Source organism: Callospermophilus lateralis, unplaced genomic scaffold (genome assembly GCF_048772815.1).
Source record: "Callospermophilus lateralis isolate mCalLat2 unplaced genomic scaffold, mCalLat2.hap1 Scaffold_130, whole genome shotgun sequence".
Taxonomy (NCBI): Eukaryota; Metazoa; Chordata; class Mammalia; order Rodentia; family Sciuridae; genus Callospermophilus; species Callospermophilus lateralis.
In genome coordinates, this window is record NW_027512473.1 from 1,246,480 (window position 1) to 1,258,848 (window position 12,369).

Consider the following 12,369-nt stretch of genomic DNA (forward strand, 5'->3'; position numbering starts at 1 on the left):
ACTGAATATAATTTAGATATAAATTATAAAGTCCTCAAATAAATAGATTATTTATATTTGAACTTTTTGATTTAATTAGTATAAAGTCTGTTTCTTGACTTCTCTTAATATGTTTAGTAATACAGAAAAGTCAAATTATAAAAATAAACTTTTATCAATTCTCCCATATTCTGTTAAGTGAAATCATTTATTATTTTTGTTATATATGAAAATACCTCATAACTAAATATATTTTAAAAAGACTTATTATTATTATTATTATTATTATTATTATTATTATTTTGGCATCGGGGATTGGACCTAAGGATCTTTTTTATCACTGAGATACATCCCCAATCCTTTTCCTTTTCTATTTTGAGACAGGCTTTCACTAAGATGCCAAGCTTCTCCTTAAATTGCTTAGACTGTCCTGGAATTGTGATTTTATGCTCAACCTTCTTAATTGTTGGAATTATAGGAATGCACCACCATTCCAGTCAATAATACATATTTTTAAAGGTGCACATTTTCATTTCCTAAACAACATGTAAATCGAATGTAAAGTCTAATGTGGTGGTACACACCAATAAACCCAGTAAGAGACTCGAGACTTAGTGAGAACCTGTCTGGGAGGGTGGGGAGAAGCGGGGGATGTGGGGGATGGATCTCATTGTTAGAAAACTCCTGGCATCAATTGCCAGTAAAAAACAAAACTAAAAAAGGAAAGACAGAAAGTTATGTAGAATTGATCATTCCATTAATTTAGTGATTTATTTCATATGTATAATTTACCTTTGGCAATGTCTTTGTTATTGGTCCTAACTTCACATAAAAAGGTGCTGTCTTTTTATAACAGTAAAAATTGTTAAAATAAATTATTGTAAAGATTATTTTAGAATTTGAAATGAAGGCTTAATTATTAAATTAACTTTAATGTAAGTATGAAAAATTGATAGTGAGTATAGTTATGCTGGTGAGAAGTCCTATACTAGATCAAATTTGTGAATTGTGTTTCTAACAGAATGTATCTTAAACCTTATCAATGTTGTTTTACCCTTACTGAGATTTGCTGATATCTAACTTTTAGAGTTGAGGTTAAAATCTTATCATACTCTTCCAGCTTCTACCCTCCTCCTGAAGTAGAGTTTGGCAGATCATCCAAAATGAAACAACGCCATAGAGTTACTACAGGGCTCAGGAGAGCAGTGATGGGCCAGCTATAAACTAATTGGAGGTACCAATCATTGATGTTTTTTTCAAGAATTGCAATCACTTACCTCTCAACTTTCTAAAATCTAACACAGCCATTCTGCCCTCAACCCTTCTTGCTTTCTCATTACTTATTTCATATATTGTAATGACAGTATGAAAGCTGCTTTTTTACATTTTGATTCACATCTGAATGATGAAAAGTCTCATTGCTTCTATATTCTGGCTGGATATCCTAAAACTTTTGTGTAAGTTTGGGCAAGGGACTATTCTGATAGCAATATTCCTTGTTTAAAATCATACAACAGTAAGTGTCCTAGAACATGATTCAATTTTCTATAAAGTTTCTTACCCAGCATAATAATGATGCAGAGGAGAATGGCGAACAAGGCCCCAGTGCTGAGACCAGCAGGGAGGAGCGGGGCTTCAGCATTGCAGGACTGCATGTTGCCTTGGCTGTCACAGGCACATACTCTGATGGTCAGTGTGCCTGTGCAGCTCTGAATTGGGTAATCATTGTCTGAGATCACCACAGGCAAGAGATAGGTACTTATTTCATGTCTATTGAAGCCATTTTTTCGAGTTAAAATTCTGGCAGTGTTATCTAAAATAAATTTTAAAACATTACAAATGTTTGTTTCATATAGTAAACTGATAACTCATGGTGATAACCAGGATTGTATATATAAATAAAACTCTCTTCATAAAAAATATAAAACATTATAAAGTTTTCTATTACATATGTACAATGCCATTAAACAAGACAAACAAGATAGTTCAAAGAATCTAACATTATGGATTGAGTACTAACTTCAAAAATTATCCCATAGTATTTTCAAAATGGTGAGTTTGTATAAGTAAATATCAAGTTTACATAGATGAGAAGGTTTTTTTTACTGTTTTCTGAAAATCTGCTTTGTAGACCAAAAGAAAATATTATTTTCTTTCATTTATTCATTTACACACACACAGCATATCTCAATCCAATATTCATGAAGAAAATAGGATTGGATACATTGTAAGCATTGTTACATTGTTTAAAGCAATAAAATAGTCAAAATCCATGAAGAATCTTAATATATACCCAGCAGCATGCAAATTATTTAATATTTCTGAGCATTGATTTCCACTCATTCAAACAAACACATAACTTAAAGGATGTATTTAACTGAAAGTAATAACAGAAAGCCTGGGCTAACTCTTAGAAGTGCCTAATAAAGTGCCAGACTGAAGTAAAGATTTAATAAAGACAAATATCCCACTACCTAGCATATTATACTACTGACTTTTTCTTTACATGTTAATTGATCTAGTATTCTCACATGGAATTTGTTGGGTTAAAATGAAAAAAGACTTCTATCCCCAAACAAGTAGTATTTAAAAAATAATTGGTATGATAGTTTCTATCCCGGTTGTTTGCCCAGAGAAGTTAGTTTTGTTTAGTCAGCCCTGCAGAGTTGTTTAAAATGCCAATATAGGGAGGGAGTCAGTGAGCTGCTAAATCAAACAAACAGGAGAGAAAAAAATAGAGGTAATCTGTTGCAGGTACAGTGTTTGAATACAAAATAATTTATTCCTTAATTATGAGTTGGAACTTAATGATACCAGTTAACTACATAAGCTGGGAAAGCAGACTAACAAAATAACATGCACATAAACAAATTTTAAAATTTATCTTTCAATAACTATTTTTCCCCTGAAATATCCTAAGATAATATGAGCATATATATATATGGTACTTTTAGAATCTTGCTTGTCTAATTTTTAATTTTATTAACAAATGTTTGAACCTTAGTTTTGTAATAGTTTTGACAGGTTGAGGGACCAAATAAAGTCTGACTCATTTCAAATTATTTTATGGAATATTTAGAAATTCATGATATAATTTTTGACCTATGATAGAATAAACAAAATTAATTTTAAACAGGAATAACCTAGAAATAAGGGAGTTTAAGGCAAATATTAATTAATACAAGGCTAGAAAATTAACACTAAGGTAGTATATATGCTATTTCAATTTTTTAAAAAAAACTTCACCCAGTATCACAGCATCATTAATTTTATATGATTAGGTTAAATATTCTGGTTTATATTCTGTGGGCTTATTTCCTGCTTTGAGTACCATATATAGATTAAAGAACTCTTGGTAATATTTGTCAAAAATTAATTAAGGCTGGTCTTGAGTGATTTCCCCAATAACTTTGAAATGCCATGCTAAGACAATACTATTTCATGTCTATATCACTTTTTAATAACCAGTGCTCAGTTTCACTGGAGCAGGGAGAAAATTAAAATACAACTAGAAGCAGGTACTGTCAATTCAATACTGTAAATTCAGTACTAGGGACAGCTCCAGTCTAAATTCAATGTTTGATTACTGTCATGTATAACAACAACAACAAAACTCAATGCATCTGTTGCCAGGTTCAGCAAATTAAAAAGTAGGATGTTGTTTATCTCTAATTCAGACTTAATCTCTAATTCATATTTCATATGAATGTCTACAATTCATGTTTAGAAATTAAATATTCATTCTGCATTTTTACTGCCACCTTCATGTTAATTTTTTTCAACTTGATAACTTTAGGTGTTTGGAGTGATAGAAAACATGAGCATTTTAATAAATTCATATTTAATAAAAAACAGATGTTTACAATAGATACTCCCCTTTCAGTTGGTTTTTGCTAAGATTCTATCAGAAAAAAACTCATGTCTTTTTGCAAACAGAAGCTTGCATAGTTAGCTGAACATAACATACAATAAGTCGAGTAGAGATCTGACAACATAATTTTGTTTAACTAGAATGACTCCAATGACATATTTATCAGGGAACAGAGCTGTTCAACTTTTAAACAATCATAACTATTCTGTAAAATGTGTTTTATTTTTATGAGACTATGAGAAAAATTAATTTCTGAAAAATAAAATTTGTATACTATAAGGACAACAGCATATCTTGCAATGCCTTTGCACCATATTTTCTAAGGGGCTAGTGAGGCTACATCACATTCTTACTCTTCCTTTATGCCTACTTGGCTTCAATAAACCTGCTGCTATTCAATCTCATCAGAGTTTGCATAACACTTTCACTGAGTTACTTATTTCTCCATTCATATTTTCTATACCTTTTCTTAGGCAAAGTGATTATTTCTAGCCTTTCTAATCATTTCAATATCAATTTCATTGTTCATATCTACACAGACACTTCTCTCATATAGTTTATTAAATGAAACAGAGCTAACATTTTCAAACAAGACATTATCATAAAATATCATTAACTATCAGACAAAAACAAAATTTCATAATGCAGATCAATAAATTGACAGATCATATATATTATAATAGTTACTTTTGAAGAAATTTCCAGTTAATGTCATGTTATATCATAATGAACAAATTCTAAAACTTACCTTCATTATACTGTACTCTGAAGTTTGGATTGACAGCAGCTAAACTGAAGAAAAATTTCTGACCACCTAAAGGGTCATCTTTGTCTACTGCACTTATAGTCTGTATTAGCTGTAGGAGAGAGAAATATTATATAGTCATCAAACATATACATGTATAATCTGCTTTTGTAATACATAATTTAAAAAAAATTGCTTTATAGAAGAATTTAAAAGAATTTATTTTGTTCATGGTGAATAAATCCTAATGATCATTTTCTTTTTAATGATATTTCTCTTCTACCACTCAGTCCCACTTATTTCTCTCTCATAAATATTGTCTTTTCCTTCAAAATGGTAAATTGTAAGATATTATATTTTTTGAGGGTTTCTATATTTAAATGTAGAACCAGTATGTTATTTCACATAAATCTAAACATTGATTGGGAAGAGTTGATCTGATGTAGGAAAAATTGTGGAAATAAAAATATTGCTTTGCTCCTCCCCAAAGTTAGGTGAAACATAATAAAATAAAATAGATACTTCATACATAATGTTGAATATAAATTTTATAAAGAAACATTTATATATTATTTTCTACTGTAATAGCAATAGTTTGCTTCATTTGCACTTTAAATACAAGTATATATTTTTAAATTCAAGATATGTATTATATAGGGAAATGGTAATTGGTTTTAATACAAGAGTTAATAAAAAACTGTCTGATAACAGTGGAAAATTTAACGGTTTATACATAATCATATCATTGTTTTTGATACAGTATATGATTGATACTATATAAATATATAATATATGTAACAGTTATGTATTTGGGTCGGTATATGATTTCTTTATTCTTTAAGTTACATATGAAATAATTTTTTTGTTTTTAAAAAATATTTAAATTATTATCAGGGCTTCAAAAGTTGCTTTTTATGCATATTGATGTCTATTTATGCCTGTAAAAATCATCAAATATGCTTAATTAAAGGGAATATGCTTTTTAATGCATCAGTTCAATTTAATTTTGTGTGGATAGTTGGTGGAAATATTTGTTGCTGAGGTTTTCTTGATTTAATTAGGGATTTCAAGTTTAAAACATTAAACAAAACAAGAAATAAATGAAGAGATCATTATAACCATTCTTATTTTCTTTCAAAGTTTGCTACACCAACAGAAATGTGAAAAATTTCAAGTATTAACTTTTAAAATTATAATTTTACTCATTTATCAAAAATGACACAAGAATTTAATTAAGACGTGCAAAAATATGTTTTTATCTAGAAATAAGCATCAAAAATTATTTAAAACTAACTTAGTTTAAAACAATTTAAAAATATATTTGACTAAATCTTATTTATAATAAGATTAAGTAGAAGCCAGACATATAAAATATAAAAATGGTATAGGAGTTAAAGATAAAAACATAAAAAGGTATTTAAACTACTCAGGAATTATTAATTCATTTACCAAAGAATTTCTTAACTGATTTGTATCTATCAAATATACTTAAAAGATTTATTTTTAAAATTTTGATTCATAAGAATATATTGAAGAGAAATAAATGAAGTAACATATCCTGAAAGACAGTAGAGTAGTTCAAATTCCTAGTCACAAAGATTTCTATATGAATATAACTATAAACACAAGAAAGAGCTAATTTCTTTAGAATAAAAACTACAACGTCTCAAAATAAACATATGATTGTAACTGTTATTACAAATAACAATTGCAGTTCATTTTTATCCTCAAAATAATACAATAATACATTTCTGAGGACATATATCCACATCTTTATATATATGTAAACCATAAAGTTTTATATAAAATGCTCAATGATATTTTAATAAAAAAGTCGATTCATTGATTTAAATGTCAGTGGTTAATTGATATACTTTGTTATGAAAGGAGTAATTCCAATTCATATTAAAGTTACAAAAAACAGAATCACATTTTGCAGAGTCCCTATCATTTTAAAATAAATTTTATGACTCTAAGACTTCTCTGTTACAAATAGAGGTACTGCTTCATAAGATTTTTTTTTAGGGGGAGGGCATACTTGGCTTTAGTGTTTAACCCCTTTATTTTGAAAATTTACCTTTCAATTTAACCTTACTTTCTATTCCAATCATACATTCAAAATCACAAAACTATTGTTTGGGTAAGTGTGCCATAAAGACTTGCAATCAATACCAGAAGTTCACAACAAGAAGTAGATAAAAGTTTTCTGCTGGCTCTCTATATGAACACTCAATATTTTATTTCTACTGGAGACAAATCATTTTAATCTGATTGCATTGAAACAATTTATCACACTTAGGAAACAAATGAACACAAGCTGGTGATATCCAATATTCATTTTGAGCTATGGAAAAGAGATATAGGTAACTCTTTCTTAGCTTTTCTTCTTGGCAATAATATAATTGTTTATATTATCATTGTATTTTTACATTTGATATAAGCATTAAGAATGTTTCAGTGATCATACTACAACCAATTGTGGAATAATGAGTGGATTTTAATGTATTTAAAATTAAACAAATAGTTATTATGCTGTAATGTTTTAGCTAGGAGTTTTTGTTGATAAAAAAAACTTTCTTTTATTCTGGAAAACTTCAATCTTTTATCTGTTAGGAAGTAACTAAATTTTGTCCTATGAAAACTACGTGAAACAATTTTTGGTTTGATAAAGTCTTGGTTGCTATCTGGTTTGATATTTGCTGTCAGTGGTATTAGCTTTAATAAGGTGCTTAGTGAACAGTAAATATAAACAGCAACCCTCCCTAGAGAGATTCCTTGGGAAAGGTTCTTTGTGATTAACATGGTATTTTCTTCATCTAGACTTGGAAAATTATTAAATACATTTTACAGACCGCAGGAGTGAAGGTAAGTGAGGGAAACCGAAGGGAAGTAAAAGACCTATTGTTCCTTCCTTCAAGGTCCTGTCTCTTTGAAGTAGAAAGGTGAGAATTTAAGTAACCCTGTTAGGCAGGAGAGGACTGACTTCTAATACTTCATCAGTTGCAAACTGCACCCTATCTAAGAAAGTCTTGTATGCTTAGATAAAGAAAGAGCTAAGGCCAGGAAATAAGGAGGAGGAGGGAGTAGCAATTAGTTTTATTTCTGACTTATCAATTTGTCTGCACGCCAAATGAATGGAATTATTCCCCATGTTGCTTTCTAAGTGCTACTTAAAGAGCACTTAATTTGCAGGAGTATTGGGTGAACTGAGATTTCAATAAATAACTGCAGCATTCCCAGACATCCTAATCTTCCTTTCCTAGGAGGAGGGGAGGCCAAACTAATGAGTGATTATCATAAAAGGCACAGAGAAGAAGTTTATCAAATAATCACTTTAAGTTTGCAAGCTTGGATGTCAGAACCTAGAATTCTATCATTTATTATAACATTTTTGTATAAGCAGAACTAGTTTTCAGCAAATGAGAACACGGTGGCATTTCACAAACTGGTCATATTAACAATAACTAGTGTGGAAGACTTGTCCATGCAGTCAATTAAACAAGAATTATTAATCATGTCCTTTCTATCAGGATAGTCAAGGTAGGCTAACTGCTTTCTATTAAAATCATCTTTCATTGGATTATTTTTTCTTCATTATGCCAACTAGGTTTTACACGTACAGAAATTCTGGAGCATTACTGAACCAACTATAGTTAAAAAGAGAAAAGGCACTGGAAAATAAACACAATTCTTTATTCTGTATATTTTGAATACATTTGTAAGTCTGCATTATATAATAATTGAAATGCTTTGAAAAGATATCTCTTGAAAATCAAATAGAATAATCATAGAGGGAGCAATGAATGCATTAGTAGCAAAATGGGTAATTTATCTCTTAGAGAAAATATTTTAACTTATCTCATGCTGAGCCTGCCAAGCAGAGGACTATTTTGAATGGTATTTTAGGGTGGACACTGTTTCGTTAAGAAGTTGGAAGTAGCTAAGTCATTTAAATATTCCCAATTAAACACTTCTATAATATTTTCAAGTTAAAAAAAAAAGGAATCCAATTGCAGCCATTTTACCATTTCTCACAGTAGACAGGCTATTGAATTCCTGTTAGTATATTCAAAAGGAAGTATTCGAGTTATTCCACAATATAATTTGCATAAAAATGTAACAAGGACATTGATGTTTATAAAAGCATCAAATGATGTCAAAACACAATACAGCTTCATGATGGCTTCTCTGTCTCTAATAAAGTACATTGGATTCCCAATTATTATTTATAACATGCAGCTTCCTTCTGTGAAGACAGCACTCAAAGCAATTAAGAACAGTCTTTTCAGCCATATATTCTGGAGCTTTTTAAACAACAAAATGAGTCCACTGAGGAAAAGATTTAAATAATTATAAACAAAGCTGATGTAGGGAGAATGCTTTAAAGGACTAAAACTGAGTCATTAAGCACTTTACATGTTGGCGTAATGATGAAAACCAATGTATAAGCAAATTCTGCTGCCCTACTTCAAAATGTATTTGCACATTTATCTGAATATTGATGGAATGTTTCAAAGATTCCATGCATTTGTTGCTGGGTTTTCACCAACTTTCATTCCCATTTTTCTAGCAATTTCAATATTTACCTAATGGTACAGCAGAGGATTCTAGTTTGCTCATGTTTTCGAGGGCTTTAAATGTTGAAGTTGTGGGGCTGGGGATGTGGCTCAAGCGGTAGTGCGCTCGCCTGGCAGGTGCAGGGCGCTGAAGTTGTTTCTATACATTTGTGTTCAAATGATAATGTCTTTTCTTTTACACCAGAACTTTAGGAAGGAATTAAGAAACCTGGTACACTGCTATTTTAGATACTCTCAATTTTAAAAACATGTCACCGTTTTGAAAATATTGCAGGGAGTATATGTGAGTGTTCCTATCCCTTTTTCATTCATTCCTGTCAAGTTTGTGAAAATAAAACATTTAATACAGAACTGCCCTGTGTTTTCTATCTTCCAGTTGCTCACCTGTCCTGGTCTGGCATTTTCACATACAAAAGTATCATAGAACACAGCAAATTGTGGGGCATAGTCATTAACATCCAAAATTCTCACAGAAACAGCTACACGAGTTGTCTCTTTGGGATTGTCTAGAAAAAATAAAGGAGAAATTATTTTTAGGAATGCATGTTTGTGCACCAGATTTAATTTATATAGGCATCTTATGGATTTTTAAGAGCTCACATACTAATAAACATTTCATTCATTCTCCTAACATAATGAGCAAATGCAATGAAGAAATTTACTGCAGGGCCTAATTAAGTAGTCATGAATTCTGTTAATATTGAGCACAAGGGGATTATTTTTACTTTGTAAAAAAATTAACAGTAAAACCTAGTATAATTGAGCTCATATCTGTGTCTTTCCTGTCCAAATATACAAGATGTGAATACATGTTTATTACATAATTTTTACATATAACTTATTTAATCTTTAACATATTTTTGAGATGAAGAACTATTTTTAAATAAATTAGTTACTTATCCAAGATCAATAAATCTTTGTTCTACTAAAAACCTATTTTTTGACTATGATAATTAAAATGTATTCTACTAGTAACATTCAAATTGCTTCTTGGAAATTATAATATATGGCTACTAATTCTACAATGTGATAGAATATTTACCCTGAGATATAAAGTTTCAGACATTTTATTTATATAGTCATGAATGATACCATTTCAACAGCCATGACTTGATTTTGCATAACAATTTATTGGTTCTAAATTATCTCTACAAACAAATGGAAAGCTAATAATGATGTCTTTACTACAAATGCTAAAATAAAGAGCATCAAAATTTTCAAATAAAGTGATACAGTTAAAATATTTTGATTTGTAAAGGAAATAAAAAATGTTCCTTATTTACCTTAGCTTGAGTAACAAACCTATAATAGTCACAATTGCATCATCTTCACTGAATATTTTTCTAAGCAGTTTTATTGATATCTGAGTGTTTTAACATTTTAAAATCATGTTATAGTTATTCAGAATTAAATACAAATATCACAATCTTTAGATAAAATCCAACTTCTTTGAAAACTTTGACAAAGTAGAGGAACAATATTAGAAAATAGATAGAAATGTTGAAGAAACATCTGCAATTCCATATCCCTTCCAGCACCACTGAAAACAGTAAAGAAATGGATACAACCTAAGTGTCCGTCAACTGATTAATGGATAAAGAAAATGTGGTCCATATACACAATGGAATATTATTTGATTCTGAAAAAGAATCAATTGCTGTCTTTGGCAACAATCTGGAAGTAACTGGAGATTGTTGTATTAAGTGAAATAAGCCAGACACAAAAAGACAAGTACTTCATGATTTCACTCATATGTTAAATCTCAAAAAGTGGAATGCATAAAAGTTGAGAGTAGAATGCTGGTTACCAGAGGCTGTAAAAAGTAGAGAAGTGAGAAAAAATAAGAAAAGATTGATCAATGGATACAAAGTTATAGTTACAAAGTAGTAAGAAATTCTGGTGTGCTTATGCTCAGGAGGGGAAATACAGATAACAACAATGTGCTATATATTTTAAAACTCAGAAGAAAGGATTTTGGGAGTTTCCATCATAAAGAAATTATAAATATTTGAGGAGAAGCTTATGTTTAACCTGATTAATCACCATGCATTATGTGTGTGTATAAGAATATATATATATTTTAATATAAAACAGTAAGTGGAATCCCACTAATATGTACATTTTTTGTTTTTAATGTATAAGTTAAAACTAAATTTAAAAGAATAAAAGGGAAGTTTAACTTTATAAAAGCCCAAAGAGTATATTTAACAATCTTATTAAGTGATATAAACCAAAAAGTGCTATGGATATTATCATTTGCCCTTATAAAATTTATCTGACTTCCTAATTTTAACTAAATAATTTTCAGATACAAAAAAATACTGTCCTATGCAAATAGAGTATATATTACTGCTGAAAAGAATTCTTCTTCCAGCTATGTGTAATTGTATTGTTATTAATATAATAATTTCAGCTTTTTAAAAATAATGTGTAAGAACTGATTTCTTAGCAGGCATATTTAAAGTCTGAAGTAGTAAAAAGGAAGGCAAATAGGATTCTAAATCTATCTGAAGTATATTCAACTTCTGTTCCTCTTTCCAAGAGGGAATTTAAAATGGATCTCTTGACACTCCTCTTAAGTCTTAGCTCTGACTTCTTAATCCACATATATTCTGTTGACAGGTTCTAATTTCCTGTTTGCAATGTATGGCTGAATGCCCTCCACCTTTTCCTGCATCAGGTGGCTGAGAGTTCATACCCTGGAGGTAAAGTGAGCTTCTTTTATATCTAAGTCCACTCATGTTCATGCATTGTGACTTTGCCCAATGCCTTATTACTCAGTATGTGTAAAAACACAGGGCTTCTGATCTCACATAGTTATTTGGAAAATTAGGTGTGATAAATCAGGAAAAGTTCTTGTCAGAGCATCAGTTTGATGACTAGTACTTCAAACATGTTAAATGTTATGAACATCATCTTTATTACCAATATCATGTATTCATGGCTATTTTATAAGTGTTTGTGCAATCTTTTTCCATGTAATGCATTCACACATTAAAAACCTGTTAACAAGCTTTCTCACAATTCACGTTGGTCTGAAGAGGTACCCATTGGGAAGAAGAAGAGAGAAAAGGAAAATAAACAGAAAAATATTTACCATTGTATCTTCACCTTTATCTGTCTCATTCTATTCATAAGACCCAGAGGTAGAGTACTCACCAAAAATGGACCCCTGACTCTCTAGTTACCTGTTGCTA

General features: G+C 30.0%; 1 protein-coding gene across 1 annotated transcript in view; it reads right to left on the bottom strand.

Moving 5' to 3' along the window:
• Nucleotides 1-12,369, bottom strand: part of LOC143389982 (cadherin-10-like) — a 95,431-nt gene that overhangs the window by 41,692 nt on the left and 41,370 nt on the right. Inside the window, 3 exon segments of the mRNA XM_077108072.1 lie at nucleotides 1,541-1,792; nucleotides 4,599-4,707; nucleotides 9,557-9,678. Of these exon segments, the coding sequence (XP_076964187.1) occupies nucleotides 1,541-1,792; nucleotides 4,599-4,707; nucleotides 9,557-9,678 (483 nt within the window).